The sequence below is a fragment of the Osmerus mordax genome, chromosome 24, assembly GCF_038355195.1.
Source record: "Osmerus mordax isolate fOsmMor3 chromosome 24, fOsmMor3.pri, whole genome shotgun sequence".
Taxonomy (NCBI): Eukaryota; Metazoa; Chordata; class Actinopteri; order Osmeriformes; family Osmeridae; genus Osmerus; species Osmerus mordax.
The window spans coordinates 3429399-3448280 of NC_090073.1; the positions used below are offsets into that span (position 1 = coordinate 3429399).

At 48.5% G+C, this 18882-nt stretch overlaps 2 protein-coding genes across 8 annotated transcripts in view; one reads left to right on the forward strand and one right to left on the reverse strand.

Annotated features, from left to right (window-relative positions):
- Positions 1-484: 484 nt before the first annotated feature.
- suds3 (SDS3 homolog, SIN3A corepressor complex component) lies at positions 485-6728 on the reverse strand. Of its 3 annotated transcripts, XR_010874754.1 has the most exons (13): positions 6549-6728; positions 4680-4749; positions 4460-4515; positions 4286-4357; positions 4043-4062; positions 3709-3865; positions 3190-3285; positions 2941-3002; positions 2734-2755; positions 2504-2609; positions 1638-1725; positions 803-1386; positions 485-771 (listed from the first exon to the last, which is right to left on the reverse strand). XR_010874754.1 is itself a non-coding variant. In XM_067227744.1 (12 exons), exons 1-12 carry the CDS (start codon positions 6658-6660, stop codon positions 1288-1290), a joined length of 960 nt encoding a protein of 319 aa, XP_067083845.1. In that variant the 5' UTR covers positions 6661-6728; the 3' UTR covers positions 485-1287. The 3 variants fall into 3 exon arrangements, 2 of the variants coding, with proteins under 2 accessions (XP_067083845.1, XP_067083846.1); XM_067227744.1 differs by having other exon boundaries at positions 485-1386; XM_067227745.1 differs by lacking the exon at positions 6549-6728 and adding an exon at positions 5181-5344 and having other exon boundaries at positions 485-1386.
- Positions 6729-7889: 1161 nt separating this feature from the next.
- taok3a (TAO kinase 3a) overlaps positions 7890-18882 on the forward strand; it is a 39612-nt gene continuing 28619 nt past the window's right edge. For all 5 annotated transcript variants that reach the window (XM_067227635.1, XM_067227634.1, XM_067227633.1 and 2 more), the window contains exon 1: positions 7890-8039. The gene's annotated coding sequence lies outside the window, so the exon portion shown is untranslated. The remainder of the gene's footprint in view (positions 8040-18882) is intronic.

The window sequence follows — 18882 nt, forward strand, 5'->3', positions numbered from 1 at the left end:
TAACCGGAAACCTGTTGTTAGCATAGACAACATAAACAGCCTTTCGCTTGGGTAGCAAATGCGTGACAACCAAGACAAGCGGACAAACCCCTGTTATTTATTGGCTTGTTTGAAGCACAAAGCAATTACGTATCTTGACTTTCAAAACTCTGAAGCGATGAGGCAAACGAACGGTGATCGCCTCCATTCGACGGTCGTGTGGTTAAGCGACACAATGAGTTGTCAGCATTCTCAGCCCAGGGCTGACGAAAGACAGGATAAGGCATGATACTATGATGGATATTGTTCTTGGCAAGTAGAGACAAGTGTGCAACACCAACGTGTCTGTTTGTTTTGACATTAGGACAGCAGCAAACAGGAGTCCATCACCACCCACAAATGCATGCCTTCTGTGGTGTGATCAATATGTTGTGTTTTAAGAAGAATTGTGATGATTCGTGGGTGAAAGATGTTTTATCTCCTTTAGAAATTAGAAACCATTGACAAAAGGCAGAAACATTTTTATTACGCACAAATCAACAAATGGTTAACTTTTGTTTGCCATGTGCAACACAGTTCAGATAATCCACAAAGGTGAACTAAACCCATGAACTGTCAGAACAGATACAAAATTAAAACCTTTAAAAAAAAAAGTTCAATGCAATACATTATATATTTTTTCCATAAGAAACAAGAGTTCAACACACACAAGTACTAAAAAAAACAAAATTACCAGACCAACATATGACAGTTTGAAATACTGGATGACAGACACGCTGGATGACAGACACACTGGATGACAGACACACTGGATGACAGACACGCTGAATGACAGGACACGCTGGCTGACGGATGAAACTCAGCAACGTGCTCGTGAGCAGAGTTTAAGAAACTACAGATCCAGGATAAGTGTACATAAGACTTCAGCCAAACCCAGTCCCAGCCTCTGCCTCCCAGCCACTACTAGATGTCAAATTGTCAGCAACATGGCTGTACGCGTGTTGAAGATCTACCACACCTGTGGTTGCTTCATAGCAGATAGATACACATGGTTTGGCAGGTAGGGACTGAGGTGTTATTTGGCGTAGGTCACGGAAGAACCCTGGACAAAACCAGGTCAACACGACACGAGACGAACACGCACGCACGGGTTGAGAAAACAGGAAGTGGTTGAGTGGCACATGTTTGGGGAGGGGGTGTGGGAGATGGAAGGAGCCAGGATGGTCAGACCCAGACTGTGATGGGATGGATGGATGAGTAGCTTGACAGGTAGAGGGGGTTGGGGGGGGGGGGGGGGGGGGGGGACCTCTATGCTGCCGACCTCCTGCGAATGACGAGGGCTCCCCTCTGTAACTGCCCCAGGTAGATCCTCATCTTCGTACTGTCGCTCGTCTTCCTCACCCAGATCTACGGAGGAGCAACGCGTTCATTAGTCCGTCCACAGGTAGGAGCAACAAGTTTCATATACACCCAGTACGTATGACTCAGCAAATATATACATTAATAGTACATTACTGTAAAATCGCTTTTGAAGTGTTTTCAGTTCAATCTGAGTTTCAATCATTCATTTGACTTTATTCAGTCAAAGGCAAGAGTGTAAGCCAGGAGACAGGAAGTAAGGACATCAGGTGATGATGACATCAGAGTGTGCGGCTCACCTCATTGGTCCCCACCGAGCTGATGACACAGCTGATCTTGGTGTTCTCCTTGGTGTACTCCAGGTAAATGGCCTGGCTCTTGTGATACCTGGCCAGGGAACAGCAAACGGGTAGGTGGGAGTCAGCAGTCACACCCAGGACAGGCAGAGGAGTGGGTGTAATACAGGGTCTCTCTGGCTAGGCTTTCTGCAGCTGTGTTGGGGATCACTTCCTCCATTGTTTGGCCTCAGTCGTGTGACACACAGTCTGCAGGTGAGCATGGCTGCTTAGGTCTCTCTCCCTTTCTCTCTCCCCCTTCCTCCCTATCACACTTCAGCGCCCACATGAAAGGCATGCAGCAGGAACGTATAGGAGCCTACGCGAAAGTCGGAGGAATTTGTAATATCACACAGGAGCCCATTATTGCCGTGTCCCTCTTCTTCAAGGGGAATTATTCATGGTTCACCCTCTCCCCACAGAGCAAAGGGGTGGAGCCACCAGTCAGCTCCACATCCAGATGCTGTGCTCGGTCCAGTGTTTACCGTTCAAACAAATGACACATCCGTCCATGTCCGTTTATACTGGTCATCTGGTCGGCCATGTTGTAATCCCAATGCTGAGATTAAGAAAACCTACTGTACCTCTCTCGTTTGGAAACCCTCCCAAAAGCATGTTAAAGTCCACAAAGTCCTTTCAAAAATATCAGAGCCATATCAGACAAAGACAAATAAATACAAACATAAAATAATAACGTTAGTTCCTGCTGAGGATTTACATGTATCTGGGGCCATCTAGTGGACAGTTTATGAACTGCAACACCTTTAAAAAAGTATACTGATCTCTCATGTGGATTTGACCATTGCTATTGGTATGATGAAACCGTGTACCATCTTTTGTCGTAGTACAGTTTCCCCTCCTCGATGCGGGCCTCGTAGCGCTGTGAGGGGGTCTCCATGGGTGCGGTGGGCAGGTGCTCTGGAGTGGAGGGGGACACTGGGGAGGAAAGCAAAACCTTCTAAACACCTCTCACCTCAGCCTGGGACTTGAACGAGTGACGGCGAGAGAACATACAAAAATAGAGGTTGCGGGGGGAAAAAAAGGGAGGGAACTGACATACCTGGACGTTTAGGCGACTTCAGCTGTAAGCGAACAAATATAGGACGGTTAAAATACGTGCGGGTGAAATTACATTTATTATTTTTTTTTTTAAACAGAGAAGAGAACGCTCTTAGAACGCTCCTAAGAAGCTCGTGTTAAGAGCTTCTTAAGAGCGTTCTAAGAGCGTTCTAGAGCGTTCTGAGAACGCTGGCCAAGGAGGGTTCACCTTGTTGAGCGTTCGCAGGTCCTCCATGATCTGTTCGTCTGTCAGCAGGTAGTTTAACTGAGGTGAGGGGAGTTAAGGACAGCGCTGTTCTGCAGACCATCATACGCACAACAAAACCATCCGTACGCATCAACACGACGAGGCTTGTTCGTGACATTTTTCCCCCCGCTTGATATGGATTCACCCTACAATTCATGTCTGATAACAACATCTGGATAACGCATGGTCGTAATGGCGCACAAAGGATATCGGGCGCCGGCTTTCTCCGTTTGTCAGGAATGGGGAGGGGGTCGTTGGGTCGCCTCCTCAGCTTCCTGGTCATGATGGGCTTCACCTCCATGGAGTCTAGGAGAGGACGGGAGAGATGAGCTGTCGGACAGGTAGCTGACGGCCCCCTGGGTCGCAGCCAACCGTCATGGAGGGCTGCAACTGCGTCGCTACGTCCCCATTTGGGTGTATGGATGGAAACAAGGGAGTTGCAACCACTAGCATGACGCTATCTTGGTTCACATTCCTAATGCCGTTGACTGCGCCCAGATGAGCTTTGCGAACAGAGCTATTAGCATAAACGTCTAACACCTCAGAGAGGCAGTCGGATTTAAAGATTCGGATGCATCTTAGAACCAGCCATTTTAATTGGATCGTTGGTTTATACTAAGATACACAGGGGAGCTTAGATGAAGTCCTTCTTCCAATCTCAACTTCTTTTCCTTTCTTTTCATTCCTGCTCTAGAGATTTGCCCTGTGATCTTGCCGTTGGTCTCATACCTCCTGTCAGCTCCATGGTTAACTTCTCATTCTCGATCATCTTCTTCTTCTCCTCCAGCTCCGCAATTAGGTTTTCCTTCAGCTCTACCTTCTTATCGTCAAACTCTTTTACAGCTGCCTGCTTCTCTTTGACGTAGTTCCTCTCTACCTGGTCTGTCTGTGACAGAGGGGCCGAGAGAGAGAGAGAGAGAGAGAGAGAGAGAGAGAGAGAGAGAGAGAGAGAGAGAGAGAGAGAGAGAGAGAGAGAGAGAGAGAGAGCAATATTTGAGAAGAACTACAAAAGGTGGAAGTGCCCTTTTAGGACTTCCAGGGTACACTACCTTATAACACTTACCTCGAGTTGTAGGAAGAGATCTGTAGCAACAAAAACAAAGTATTATTCATTAATGATATCACTGGTTTAACAAAACAACATCAAATCACCTTTGATTAAATATCATAAAAACACCCACTGCTATGATACAGAATGTGACCTTGATCTAGACTGAATAGTACGTAAAGCTAGCACGGAAAACTTCCATTGATTAAGAGACTATGACAAAACATTAGTTTTGAAAACATGACACAGCATTCTTACCTGCGTTGCGGAGTCTCTCTTTGTACTGTTGGTCCAGCTTTTTCATTCTCTTCTGGTACTCCTGTAGTGTGCCTGAGGGAATACATTTTAGGACTATAACTCTGCAACTTGTACCAAAACCAATACCTTGGAAGTTTTTAGCAACACAACAATTAATGAAATTACTTTTTCTACCTTCTTGGAGTTGTTGTAATTGCCTTTTCAGGGAGGCCAATTTGTCTTGGTACATTCTGGGGTGGGGGGGGGGGGGGGGAGTATACAGATAATGGTTTAATCAGTAGACTAATATTTTGAACAATATTTCTTCAAATTCTGAGACAAACTAAGAATTGTGTCTATGTGATGTTCACATTATTTGTGATAACCGTGACTGGCCTTGACGGTGAACACTCACTGTTCTTTGATTTCTACATAGTCATCCTCGTCATGCTTTGCAAGGTCTGTTTCACTGGCATCCTCCGTGTCTGGAAAAGGCAGAAAAGAAAGTTTCAGAAAAGGGCACGTAAAGACCACCTCATTCAATGTGAGTAACCATACTTTGGTTTCCAAGCAGTTGGAAATAGTAGACGTCAACAATTACATTTTTAAATCAACCAACAAAATAGTTTATACTACTGGCTAGAAGTAATTATGTGACTGGGGGGGGGCACGTAAGATCCCGTGACTTAAGCACCGACACAGCTCTGATTTAAGCAAGGTGACCAGCTAGCAAGTCACACCTAAATCATGATAGAAAAGTTTGCCTTGATACCATTACCAATAATAATTACACAAGCCTGGCGAGCAAATAGATACCATAAGACACTAAGCAAGCCAATATATTGCTGTCTTTAGTTCGTAACAGCTCTAGCTTGTTCTTGACAACCTATTAACAATTTAATGATGCGGTCATTACCTTGAGTGCCGTGCATTTGCCGCATGGTGACCAGTCACACTACTGTACAAGCTAGCTAGCTAGTAGCCAGCTGTCGAGCAGTTTAACCAACGTTAGCAGCTAGCGACTTAGCTTGCAAAAATAAAGATCCACGAATACAACGCAGAAGAGACTTGGCAACCTAATGTCAAAATGGATCTAACCCTAAACCTTTGCTACCGTATCAACGTCAGTAAAATTATCTTAGATAGACACTCGTCTCGTGGATTAAACCAAAAAAAATGCAATGTTCCGTCGCCGGTGACCTGTCAGTAGCTAGCTAGCAAAGTATGCGAAATGCCCCGGCCTTAACCAACATGTCAGCTGAGATCAGAAGTCTTATACCTATGTAAAACTTGTAATACACATTTGAAGACTAAGCTATCTAGCCGCCCTTAACACCAAGTGGAAAATTGCTGGTCAACTAGCTGCTAGCCCTAGCTAGTGACCTCGGCATTTATGCAGTTTGTAAGAAACTAGGCTAGCCAACTTTCCTAATGTGATCTAGACTAGTATAAATCAGATGTCATTTGGAATTAACAGCTGTAGTGTAGGACAGCAACTAAGACTTCGGCTAATGTGAACTTTCAATGGCATTTGACTGTTCTTACCGACACTGCCCTGGCAAACGTAACTTCTATGTATACATGACCTAACGATTACTAAACCTAGCTAGTTATAGATAAAACTTAAGACTCAACACGGTAGGCTAGTAATACTAGTATATATTTGTACAGGATCACCAAGCAAGGACGATGTGATGGCTAACCCCTCCACCAGTGACATCAAGCAAGCTGGCTAACGTTGTTAAAAAGTGACGATTATGCAAACAGTGAACTCCTCCCCTCTTGCGTATCGACAAGCAGGTACTAACTGAGTGAGTAGACTATTAGCTAGCCCACTGAGCTCCCACGACGAGCCGTGTGTGTGCAACGGTACAGTAGAGCTTTTATTTGCAACTGAACCAAAGGGTCGCGAAGTAAAAAGTAATACACTCTGCTAGCATCATCAAAGTAGCACAACCACCACAACAACTCGTTAGCACTACAGTACGTAGACTAGCTGACTAGCTAAAGTAATAATTCGATGAATCAACATAGTAAGAAATTTAGCTAGTACTGCTGCACGCTTTTTAAACGTCTAGCATCCGTGCATTCAGCATGTGTTGTCGTTTTTGTTGCGCTAGTCATACTGTATTGAGTGGGAGCTAGTTGAACACTGGCGTACGGAATGAAATGTTTTGTTCCATGGAATTGTTTGACTGAAGACTGAAAAAAAACTAGCTTGCTATTCGTATTAGCGTTACAGTAGCAGCTAGCTCATAACGCTAATAACGTTAGTTTAGCCTACCTTCTTCGGAGTCTCTTCCCCTGAAGCTCCGATCATCATCGTCGCCCACACTATCGAGCTCCTCTTCATCGTTGTAATAATCTACCATTGGTGATAGTAAAGTAGAAGCCATTATATGGCTTGAAAATGTAAACAAACACTAAATAAACAATCGATATAGAATAGGCAGGTCGGAACAAAACAGCGCCTACAATTGTAAAGACCCACGGCTCTTACAGAAAAAGCAGATTATGCGCCTGACTAAAAAAGGGAATGAATAAATTTGCTAAACTACTTTAGGAAAACATTTAAGAGCAAAACGCAACTATGTATAATGGTTAGAATCGATAAGTTTCCGAATTCACAGACAATGACTGATAATAACAGAGATCATCACATTTTAGATTATTTTTCCAAACAGGCATGCGTTGTAAGTCTAAAGGGAGCAGGACATATTTCGAGGTTTTGCTCACTTGTTTACTATTTATGTCAAATGAGACTAGACAAATTCGTAAAATGGACTGTGGGTTATCGCTTTAAAGTTTGAAAAGGTAAATGTTTGGAAAGCCAAGCACGCTATGTAGTTTCATACAGTTGGTTTCTGTGAGTCTATAACCATACGTATCCTGACAGTATTACGCATTCCCCGTCTGCCAACTGTCGTTCTGTCCATATATATATATATCTATGGTTCTGTCCACCTGGTCCATATTAACAATAAAGTGGGCAGACCTGCGTATACGATACGGTCTGCCTGCCACTCACCCGTGTGTCACACCAAGACAATAATATTGCGCAGTCCTGTCATTTCCCAGTAAAAGATTAGGGCCCTTTCACAATAGCCACAGGTGCCTTGCATTGGTTATTGGTGTTGTAATACCCAGATAAAACACCAGAGGACAGGAGTGTTTTAGTTTAAATCAGAAAGTAGTTTTTGTCATGAGTTTGCGTGCGCTGTGGTAAGAGTAGGCTGCCATTCATATTGTCATCGCGATTGGGAGTAGGCTATTCTTCTAGTCCACAAACACGTAGGCTACATTTACTACAAAATAGACTGCCTGCTTAATGAGCAAAACGGCTAAAGGAATATCAAGAGTAGTCTACATGCATTTTTAAAATAACGTATTCGCGCGAGAGAAAAAAATAGGCTATGTTTATGTAAGAGCCTTAAAATAAAGAGTAGACAATTAGGCTACATATAAAACTCGTTAACGATAGCCGATATATCCACAGATGTTAAAACATATTATTATGGCATTTTTAAACATTTGCGGTGAAGCACAGACACTGTCACTTCTGTCCTTTGCCATCCTGCAACTGTAGATTATCTGAATTGGTTTCCGCCTGCCGAAGGAGCTGTCAGCGGCAAGGCGCTGTGCTGGTGCTGGGGTGAGGAGCGAACCCTCATCCAGGAAGTCCTGACTGACAACACTTCTGAAAGTCACACCGACATCTCCGGAGTTGGACTTAATGTCCACGGAAGCGTGGATTTCTCCAGCAATACGTTCAGTGGTCAGTGTTTCGTTAAGATACTACTACAATATGTATTTCTTTTGGGTTAGTTGTGAAATGCTTGCTTCGTGATAGTGACTTCCTTATAGAAGCCGGCTGTCGTCCAGCCATCGTCTCACTTTAGTCCAAAGCTAGCAAGCGGTGTCGACTGCACCATGTGTAACCATTTAGCGTTAATTATCGAGTTGCCACTAATTCATTTTTCATTTTAGACATGGGGTCGGTTAAGTTGACTTGAACGCTTGTTGTCTCAACGTCACTCAGACGCGGCGAAAAGATAATTAAGTGCGTAGTAGAACTGAAGCTAAATAATTGTCCCGTTGGCTACACCTGCTCGCATTAATTCCTTCCATTGTTTTATATGGACTGGACTGACATCGTTCACACTTGCTTTAAGTATTTGTATCGATGCGACCATTGCAAACCATAAGGACGTGTTTCAAAGGGACTGATCTTGTGGGTGAGTGGATTTTGAACAAACGTCACTTTCTAATGTTGCGAAAAAAATACTTGCTTGGTGAACGGAAGGCTAATAAATGTTTGTTGGACAGCTACAGTGGCTCCGAATACTAAATCCCGATTCAGTTGCTGACTGTTTTAATTTTGCTCCGAGAGATAACTCGGTAGAGTCCATCTGGAGCGTCAACGTAACAGGATGTCTAGTTTGTGGGTGCTTGTAGTCTTGCTGCTTTCATTAGTGGATGATACATTGTTGCGGGTGAGACGCTTCGACCAACTGTCTTTTTAATGTGGGTCACATCAGTAAGGAACGTTTTTTTCGCAAAGACACTGTTAGATTGCAAATGGGAATTTTCCCCAGCTTAGTTAAATGCAATTGTTGTAGCTACTGACAACCATAGGAATAATCCTTATTGTCTCTGCGTTTGTTGAGCTCGGAGCTTCGCATCTATCTCACAGTGAAATAATAATACATTATATTCGATTTTCCATTACATGTTCACAGCGATTTCTGGCAAAGGCTGTGCTTTGTTTCGTTTTACAAGCCGTGTCCGCTTGTAACGTCTGAGCGAGGCGGCGTGCAGATGGAGATAGCCAGCTGAACGGCACCAAAACCTAAATTGACCCAACATGATGTCATCCCCGTGTGTAAAGCGCATGAGTGAGAGATGCGAAAGAGCTGGCTTTTGATCCATTTTCCTTCTTTGTCACCGTTACCGTTTTATCCAGCCGTTGTACCAGTGTGAACGTGTTGTTAACGATCAGGTGCTGTAGAATGTGTGCAGTCCACATTTTCAGTGTGCCTATACGAGAACGTAACAGGTCTCTGCTAGGCACAGTGGTGACAGCATCAAGCTCCACACCTGCCCTGTCACACACCGAGAGCAGGATGTGGAACTGAAAGTGACATTAGAGCACTGCTCCATAAAACTGTCTGTCCTCCGTCTTTCGTGTAATGCTGTTATCTAGGGCAATTTGATGTTTATTGTATCAAGATAATGTTTAGCACCATGCCACTGGGAAAGTACAGGCTGAAAAAGCACTGTGTGTGTGTGCGCGCGTGCGGGTGTGTGTGTGCGTGCAAGAGAGGGGGAGGGGTAGGAGTGGGTTGAAACTCAACTGAACGCCTGCTGTACTGATTGTGTAGATGCCATGCCTACATCCGGTGTCGTTCTCCCCAGACTCTTCTTTCTCCCACAGATGTGAGGTCACTAATGCGAGCTAAAAGCATGAGCCGGGGTGTCTGGGTAATGCAGTAGGCTCTGTTGTACATGTGTAGGAATCTGTAAACGGGACTGATGGTCCAGCGCTTTCTGTCAGAGTTCTTCCAGATGGAGCGTAAGGGTGACTGAGCAGCCAGCCCCCGATTGAGTGTGAGGCAGGGCAGCCTGGTGGAGTGAGGCAGGGCAGGGCAGAGTGAGGGAGTGCGAGTGCTTTTGTGAGGTGGATCCACATCAGCTGCTCCTGACAAGTGGCAGTCAGAGGTAGCTGAGGCAGACAGGCCAATCTCAACCCCCCCATGGAGGCAGAAAGCGAGGCAGCAGAAGCTCACAGGCTCGAGACTTTGAGACTTCAGAGAGGAGGTTTAAAATCCTGGCAACAGGCTTAATCACTACACACTGACTGCTCTGTAAAGGCTTTGGATAATCTGAATGTGAAGAAAGTTTTCAGAAATCAGAGGAGAGAGGGAGCTCTCCTGCTGCTGCCGGGCCTCTCTCGCCCCATGCTGTCTTGCTCTCCTCCCAAGGTCCTCTGTGTTTAGGATGTCAGCCATCGCAAGGCAGCAGGAAGAGGATGTATTCTGTAGTGTCTGCTCCTACTGGGCCATAACCTCCCCCAGAGCTAGCAGTCCTGCCCAGACGCGTGTTCCCCAGGCCCAAGGACAAGGCACAAAGACCCCACAATCTCTTGTAGTAGACCAGTGGTTCTAAACCCTGGTGTCCTCAGGGACCCCCTGCACCTCATGTTCTGGATGGTTCCGGAATCCAATTCTGAGCTTTTTTTTTTTTCTTTTTTCTCCTTTTGCCGACTGCGTTGCTCCTGCCTGAGGCGGAGTAACGCAGGCACTCTCGTCCAGGGTGCCATCCCAAACAGGCTCATTTGAATACACATTAAACATAACAACAAATGGCATAACGATAAACATTTTAATGGCGATCGGAGGGCGGGAAAGGCCAGCTCTTGTCCTGGTTAGACCCCTGTCTTTCTAATTAGCAGCTCCGACCGGGGGCTCTGGAGGATAGCTTCCTCCGTCCTGGATATCACCTGACGCCCTCCCCCCCGTCCCCTCCTCCACCTCTATCTTCACCTTGGGTCTGGGCTACACGGAGAGGTCAACACAAACGAGTTTACCCGGTTGCAGGGTAAAGGGGCCCTGGTGACCGGCATGTGGGGTTGCAGTTGTGTGCGCGAGGAGGCTGTCTGCGCGGAGGCCTGCTACGGTCGTTACAGCACCGCCTCCCGATGCCAGGTTCCAGTCGCGGTCCAGACGTGTGAATGGTTCACCAGCTGCTGCCGCCGCCGCCGCCGCGTCCTCCACTCCCAGGGCGAGCGGATCCCGGCTGGCTCTCGGGCGTCGGTGGCAGAGGGGCTAACCTGTGGAAGGTGGCTGAGCTATCAGCCCTCCCTCCCTCTACCTCCCCCCCACCAACACCCCCCTCTTCCCCTGACAGCTCCCCACAAGCGGAAACACGCTGAACTTCCCCTCTCCTCGTCTTCCCCCTCCCCCTTCTCTCTCTTCCATGTGAGAGACGCTCGACTTCTGTAAAAGAAAAAAAAGAAAACACGCATCTTGAGATTGTCAGTTTAGCCGCGGCGCTGCAGCAGTTTGGCTGTTTATGCCACGGTAGCAAAGCGCATCAAATATTAAAGCGTGGCTGTCAGGCGTAATGTTCTGCAGTGATCTGGTTTAGCATGTCTAATATAAGAATGCCTTCTTGGATGACGAGGAGAATTACGCCCTTTGCTTTTTTTCCTCTTCTTCCTGTGTCTCTGGCGAGATGCAGTCATGTGTGCCGTTTTGATGCTGATCTCTGTGGACATAAGGCTTCTGGGCCATAGCGAGGGTTGGTCCTGTGAACCTGGTGAGAGAACCTTACCGCAGATGTTTCTCCTAACTGGATTACTGCACACACAGCCGCAGCAACCATATTTAATTAGCCTTATTGACCACATCCCCACCAAGCCGGCCCTGACAATAGACAGCTCTGTTCACATCGAGTGCCGCTCAGGGTCACCTCACTGCTGTCAATGCAGCGCTTGTGCCCAGACAACCGCTTTCCCGTCAGCCCAGTCAAAGGTGTGTGTGTGTGTGTGTGTGTGTGTGTTTGTTTGTGTGGAAAAACAGCAGGATTTTTTTCAAAGCGTGTTTCATGCATCAGCTGTTCTTCGCGCTTCCTTAATGCAGTCTGCCGTTCCAGTGAGGCCTGGAGGCTGGGGCAGGGCCTGAGGATGGCCTCCCCTGTTCTTCCTGGCCTCCCCTGTTCTTCCTGGCCTCCCCTGTTCTTCCTGGCCTCCCCTGTTCTTCCTGGCCTCCCCTGTTCTTCCTGGCCTCCCCTGTTCTTCCTGGCCTCCCCTGTTCTTCCTGGCCTCCCCCTGGCCTCCCCTAGTCTCCTTGGCCTCCCTCTCTGCTCCTCCCTGTCTGGAGGAAGCTGGGCTCCTTCCACCCTGTACATGACCACGTAGGGCGTCATGGCACACATGGCCCACCAGCTGCACCAGGGTCGACTCACAGGGTCTCAAGTTCCACCAGGTTCAAGTCTCCCAAAAGAGCACATGTCTGTGGCTAATGCCTTCCCAGTGAGAACCCCCCCCCCCCTCCCCTCCCCTCAATCTCTCTCTCCTGGGGACTGCCCAGTTTAATCAGAAGACTTGGAGCTTTGAGATGTGGGGGTAGGGGGGGGGGGGGTACAGCAGGGTACAGCTGTCGGCAGCAGAGTTTCATCAGTCTGACCAGAGCAGCCATGGTGGCTTCTCTCCCAGTCAGGCTGCACATGTGCTGACCCATTTGCGCCATTAGCTGACCTAATGAAGGATATTTTATTTTCTTCCCCTCAACACCTGGTCTCCTGTCCCAGTCAAGGGACTGTCTGGCCCCTTGCTGGTATCCCAGGATTCCATGTGACAAAAGCGTACAGATCCAAAGTGTTGCCGGTGGAATCTCGCAGGCTTCTCTCCATGCTGTCTCACAGACCTCCCGCCCTCCCCCCTTCCTCCTCCACCATGACGGAGGCATTCTTGTCAGGACGACCTTAATTACAGCCCTGCGGTTGTACGCTGCCTTCGCATTCTCTACGCTCCGCAGTGCAGCTGCGACCATGAGTGAGGGCCTTTCCCCGCCCCCGCACAACCACCCCCCTCCGCCCCCTCACATCCAGCCCCACCATTCTCTCTGCTGCCCATCTGTCCAAGGCTGCTTAGCACGAAAGCTGCAAGCTCCTCTCTCTCACTCTCTCTTACCATCACCATCATCAAAATCACCACCATCCTCACTATCATCACCTCCACCATCCTCGCTATCATCACCTCCACCATCCTCGCTAACATCTCCTCCACCACCGCATCAATCACCATCATCACCTCCACCTCCACCACCATCATCAACACCATCCTGGCTGAAGGCTGGCTGTTCTCACGGGCCTAGCCTTCCCCCCTGTCAGGGTCCAGGCCTGTTGAGGCAGACCAGGACTGGTGTATTTATACACCCTCATGTCCTGCTGCAGCCTAGGGCTGCGTCAACACTGAAGTATCATGTATGTAGCATGAGCCTATGCCGGGAGGATTCCCAAGGCTAGACAAACCAACTGAGGAGTGTGTGGCACAGCGAGGTGTGTGTGTGTGTGTGTCATGGCGTGTGTATGGCTGGCGGAGAGGGTGATTGTGACGGACAGGTTTGCTGATGCCAGTGTGTGGTGAGGTAATGCGCCGCGCCTCCACGGAGGGTTATTTTTGGCTCTCCTCCTCCCCCCCCCCCCCCCCCCTCGGCCCGCCAGCAGCCTACCCCGTCCCCCCCTCCGCTCCACATCGCTGGCGCCGCGCGGCGAAGACCCGTCCCCCACGCCCACTTTAACGGGCGTCCGTTCTTTAAAGTGTCTCTCCGATGCATAATTCACCAGTGGGATGGCTGAGATGGAGGAGAGCGCCACACGGAGCGATGGGGACCAGCGAGGTCCTCTCAGAAGGCAGCTCCATCCTCTCCCTCCCTCTCTCTATCCTCTCTCTCGCTTTCCTCTCTCCCTATCCAGCGCTCCCCTTCTCTCTGTCTAAACAACTCTATCCAGCTCCATCCGCTTCTCTCTCTCTCTCTTTCCAGGTCCATCTTTCTCTCTCCATCCTGCTCTTTCCATCTGCACCACAAGTGGATGATGTCAGATTCCTAATCTAGCAAGCGAGCGAGGAGCCTAGCCATGCTTGTCGGCTACATGAGGACCTGACGTCAGCAAGCTGGGATCTCTTTCATCTGCCACGGCACACGCACACACCACGACACACGCGCACACACACACTCACACACTCTCTCAGCCCAGAGCAGTGTCATGGTTCACCAGACCCAAGCCTGGGCTGGAAGCTGTCACTGGACAGCCTCCATTGGGTCAAGTGGAGATTTGCCTGTGACGAAGCACAGGGGGAGATTGGTCCGTGCTCTCGTTAGCCAGCAGTGAATCTAAAGGCTAAACTTGATTTTTATTTAAGTCTCTCTTTTCTCTCAGTGTTCAAGCTGTGAGAGAGAAGAGATTTCATCTTTTTATGCATGACACCATCAAGGTTGACGTTTGAAGTGTGTGTGTGTGTGTGTGTGTGTCTGTGGTAGGAGTGGACAGTTTTGAGCCCTGCTTACTGGACTGTCATGGTAACTCTTCTGGTGCTACCATGGTGACAGTTCTGGTCTTGTCATGGTGACGGTTCTGGTCCTGTTCTGTACCATCTTTACTTCCGTGACCTGTCTCTCTGGTTCTTCAGAGGTGTCTGCGCTGCCAGTGAATGAACATCCCGACGGTCCATAAGGAAACAGAGAAACGTGGATCCCACTCGGTAGTTGTGGGGTTCTTGCTTAATAGTGCGTGCTGCCTGGCTTTCTGTACGCCTCTATGAAGACACAGCCTGGGGTTGAACTGAACAGTACTCCAATTAAACTGAGACTCGCTGAAAACTGTGCCATCCTCTCTCTACCCCCATCCTTCCCTCTCTGTATGTCTCTCTCCCTCCCTCACTCCCTCCATCCCCCCCTCTCTCTCTTACTCGCGCAAACGTCACACACGCGTCAGTCTCAAACAGATGTGCAGCTCTGCTCGGAGGAGACGACCTATGAGCTGAAGGCTGGAGGTCGAGCCCTGGCCTTATGGGGTCGAACCCTGACCGTGACACGCCCTCCTACAGGTCCGTGTCCGGCACCGTGGGTGACGGCCACCCAGCCACCACTTCCTGTTTGTGACGGGACGGTTGCCATGGCAACGGCCCTGTATCCTTGGCGCTGCCGGTGGTTAGTGCAGACTGAGTCACACAGCAGACTACAGTACACAGAATAATACACAGCATATTATATAGTACACAACACGGAAGCCCCCACTGTGAAGGAATCACTAGACTAGATTCATATGGTGGAGATAAACATGAGCACGGTTCCTTTTGTCTCCGTCTCTCCCTCCCCCCCCCCCCCCCCCTTTCTACCTCTAGATGTATTTGTGCTCTGTACGCGCATTGTAAAGTGTTCGTGTTACTAATTTATGGGGGTGTTTTTTTTTTCTTTTTCCAGGCAATGTTTGCCAGCAAAAATGATTCAGCCATTAAATAATGAATGTCCAACATAAGAGATACGGAGATTAGAGACAGGGAGGCCATGACGGCAATGTCCTCCTGTACAATCAGTCAACCAGCCGCCACAACGGTGGCTTGTCGCTGCCAGACGCTCATGATGGGGTCTACACACACACACACACTGAGCGATGACTCAGGGATGAGTGTCTAATACGACTGTGTTCAGTCAGACTCCGAACCATCGCTGTACATTGGGCCTCAGGCTGCAGACACACACACACACGCAGACGAATTACGATGCCACTCTGTGAGGTGATGTGATAAAGTGTCTGACAGCTGCAGAAGAGTGGAGAGGACTGGCCCATGTCCTGCTCTGGGTACAGTCCTATCAGTCAGACCATACAGTATTTGTGTAGGCGTGTGTGGCTGCTAATAATTGAAAAGAATCTGTAAATAATTCATTGCCCGGGGCTTAAAGGTTTGATGCTGAGATAGCGTTCTGTTATTGGAGTGTATTGATTCTTTATGTAATGGACCTCACCATAACAGGACAAGACATTAACCTCACAGGCTGGGATGTCAGCTCACACCATCATCAGCTCCGCCAGCCAGCCCAAGCCACGTTATCAACACCATCACCTCCAGACACAAGTCAGCTCCACCAGCCAGACCCAGCCCTAGCCACGTTATCAACACCATCACCTCCAGACACAAGTCAGCTCCACCAGCCAGACCCAGCCCTAGCCACGTTATCAACACCGTCAGCTCCACCAGTAACCCAGACACAAGTCAGCTCCACCAGTAACCCAGACACAAGTCAGCTCCACCAGCCAGACACAACCCTAGCCACGTTATCAACACCGTCAGCTCTACCAGTAACCCAGACACAAGTCAGCTCCACCAGTAACCCAGACACAAGTCAGCTCCACCAGCCAGACACAACCCTAGCCACGTTATCAACACCACAACACTCCAAGGTGTTACCTGGAAAATATAACTAGGGAAATTGGTGGAAATATGTCCATTTCACACCACAAGCCTGGTAGTGATTTTATTTATTTTTTCTCCATTGGTTGGGGGCGGGGTCGAGGGGTGTTTAAATTGAGAGGATGAAACTGTGTGTGTGTGTGTGTGTGTGTGGGAGAGTTCTGAGCCTGAATTAATTCCCAAATTAATTGCGGGCAGACTTTACAGGGATAAAAGCTGAAATCCCAGCCTAAACCCATGGGCCCTCCACGCTCCATGTAAACTCCAGTGATCATGTACATAATTTATGCTGTCAGTTTCTAATGTGGAAAAAGAAAAAAGGAAAAAAAAAAAAGAAAAAGGAAGAGAGATGCTCACGAGGGAAATGACTCAGTGGCCTAGATGCTATTTCCTTTCTGGGGTTTTCTCTCTCTCCCTGTCTTTCTATTGTTTTCTCTCCTATTTCTCGCTCTCCTTCGTTCTCCAGCCCTCAGTCTCTATCCCCATCCCTGACTCTCCGTTATTTTGTTTGAGGGAGTTGAAATCGAGTCTCTCTTTCCAAGGCGCTCTCTGGCGCTGGGCTCAAGTTAGGGCCTCCCCTGTGATTGGCTGGCTGGCTCCTGAATACGCTGTCACCCACAGCCTCCCCTCGAAGGGGCGGAGTCTGGCTGGATGGTGACATCACCGCCGCTGTTCCAAGAACCAGGGAAGAGGGGGAGAGAGGGGGAGAGAGAAACTCAATCCCTCTGAGGGCGCGCCTCTGTCGGTTCGAAGGAATTAACGGGAATGAAATTTGCGGTTGGTGCTGCATCCGAGTTAAACGAGACCATGGCTACAGCTAACCAGTCCACACATTAGGGAAGGTCAGAGGAAAGGAGTTCAGGATGGACTATTAACGACACACCCCAGGTCAGTTCCACATCTCCAACCTCAACCCCAGCTCACACGGCCGAAACTCGAGATCACGCGAGAATACGCAAGATCCCGTGGGGGGAATCCGGTAGGCAGGCGTGACTCCACACACCAGTCTAACGTGAGCCCGGGTGGTAATTTGCCCTTCTTTAATATTTGATGGCAAAACCCTCCCCTAGCCTGCGTTGCGTGTCCCGGACCGGACCAGGCCAACCCGTCTCTCTGCAGAACATGCGAGCGGAGTGCTATTAATCTGCTGTTCTTGATTGGAAAATCCTGTTGGGCTTTGGAGCTGCTCCTTCCCCCTATCAGCTCTACCCCTCCCCCCCCTTCCCCCACTTCTCAACATGCTCATACATGACTGGAAGTAGATCACTTAGTATGTGCTACCACTGACAAAGTGTCTTAAAATGTGTGTGGTTTAAGTGTGTGTGTGTGTGTGTTTGAACAGCAGAGTGCATGCATGCCCTGACCCTGAATTGATGAGCGGTTCATAAAGACACACACGTCACACTCAGGGGAAACACACAGACGCAAGAGTCATGCATATTGCATGGTCCTGGCAGGCAGGCTAACAGACCAAGTGACACACCAGCCAAAAGAGATGGATCACCACAGACTGGGGTGTCAGAGGCCTGTGCACACACACACACACACACACACACACCTATTAAAGGACACACAGAGCAATATACACTGCGTACACACACATACAGACACACACCCATACAGATGCTTACACACACACACACACACGCATGAACAGTGCATATGAGGGTTGTCAGAGCCTGCACAGGGATGTGCTGGCTGCAGCCTGACACAGTGGCAGTAAATCAGAGTTAATCCACACTGTCACATGGGCTCATATCATACTGCTGTCATCCCTCCTCCTCACCATGTAGACAGACTCCTCTTTGAAGAGAGTGTGTGGGAGCGTGTTTGACTGCCCAGTCAGAAATCAATGCTGCACCGAATTGATAGTCGTAGACCAAGCCAGGAATATATTGTTCTGTCGATGAGGGTCAATCCAGACTTTCAGTCTGGTTCCACTGTGTAGCCTGGTTCCTCTGTTCAACCTGGTTCTACTATTTAGCCTAAAAATATACTCTTTCGTTTAAGGATTTTCCCTCGAGGCGTGTTGAGCCCGTCTTGGTGTGTAAAACGAAATTAGCCTGACCTGACCTGACCCATGACCTCTCTAGACCTGCAAATCAGTCCTCATGTTCAGGACAATCATCCTCAGATTAAACTCGGGGTAACCTCAGATTAACCAAATGACCGTCCTCCAAACCCTTATGACCACCATGGTGAGTCACACAGGAGGTGTGCCTGACTAAACAGTTTTTTTTTTATTTCAATAGGATTTCCGATGCCTCATCTGAACTGAATAAACCTGTGCTGTGTGTGTGTGTGTACACACGTGTGATCCCACTGTTGTGGCCCGATAATGTAGTGTAGGCTATCGAGTGACGATAGCAGATTATAAAATATGTTAGGATTCTGTTAATATGTTAAGAGTCCTGTGTGGCCTCTGTTAGCGTCCGAGTGAGGAGGCAGTGAGCATGGAACCAGTGTGGCATTGTCAGAGCGCGTTTGGCTGAGCGCCACACCAGCGTGCAGAGCTGAGGGACGTCGTCACGACGAGCTTCATTCGTGTTTGAGAAGCTTCCAGAAACCGCGAGGAGGAGCGTCCACGTCCCAGACACGTTTGCATTTAGTCATTTAGCAGACGCTCTTATCCAGAGCGACTTAG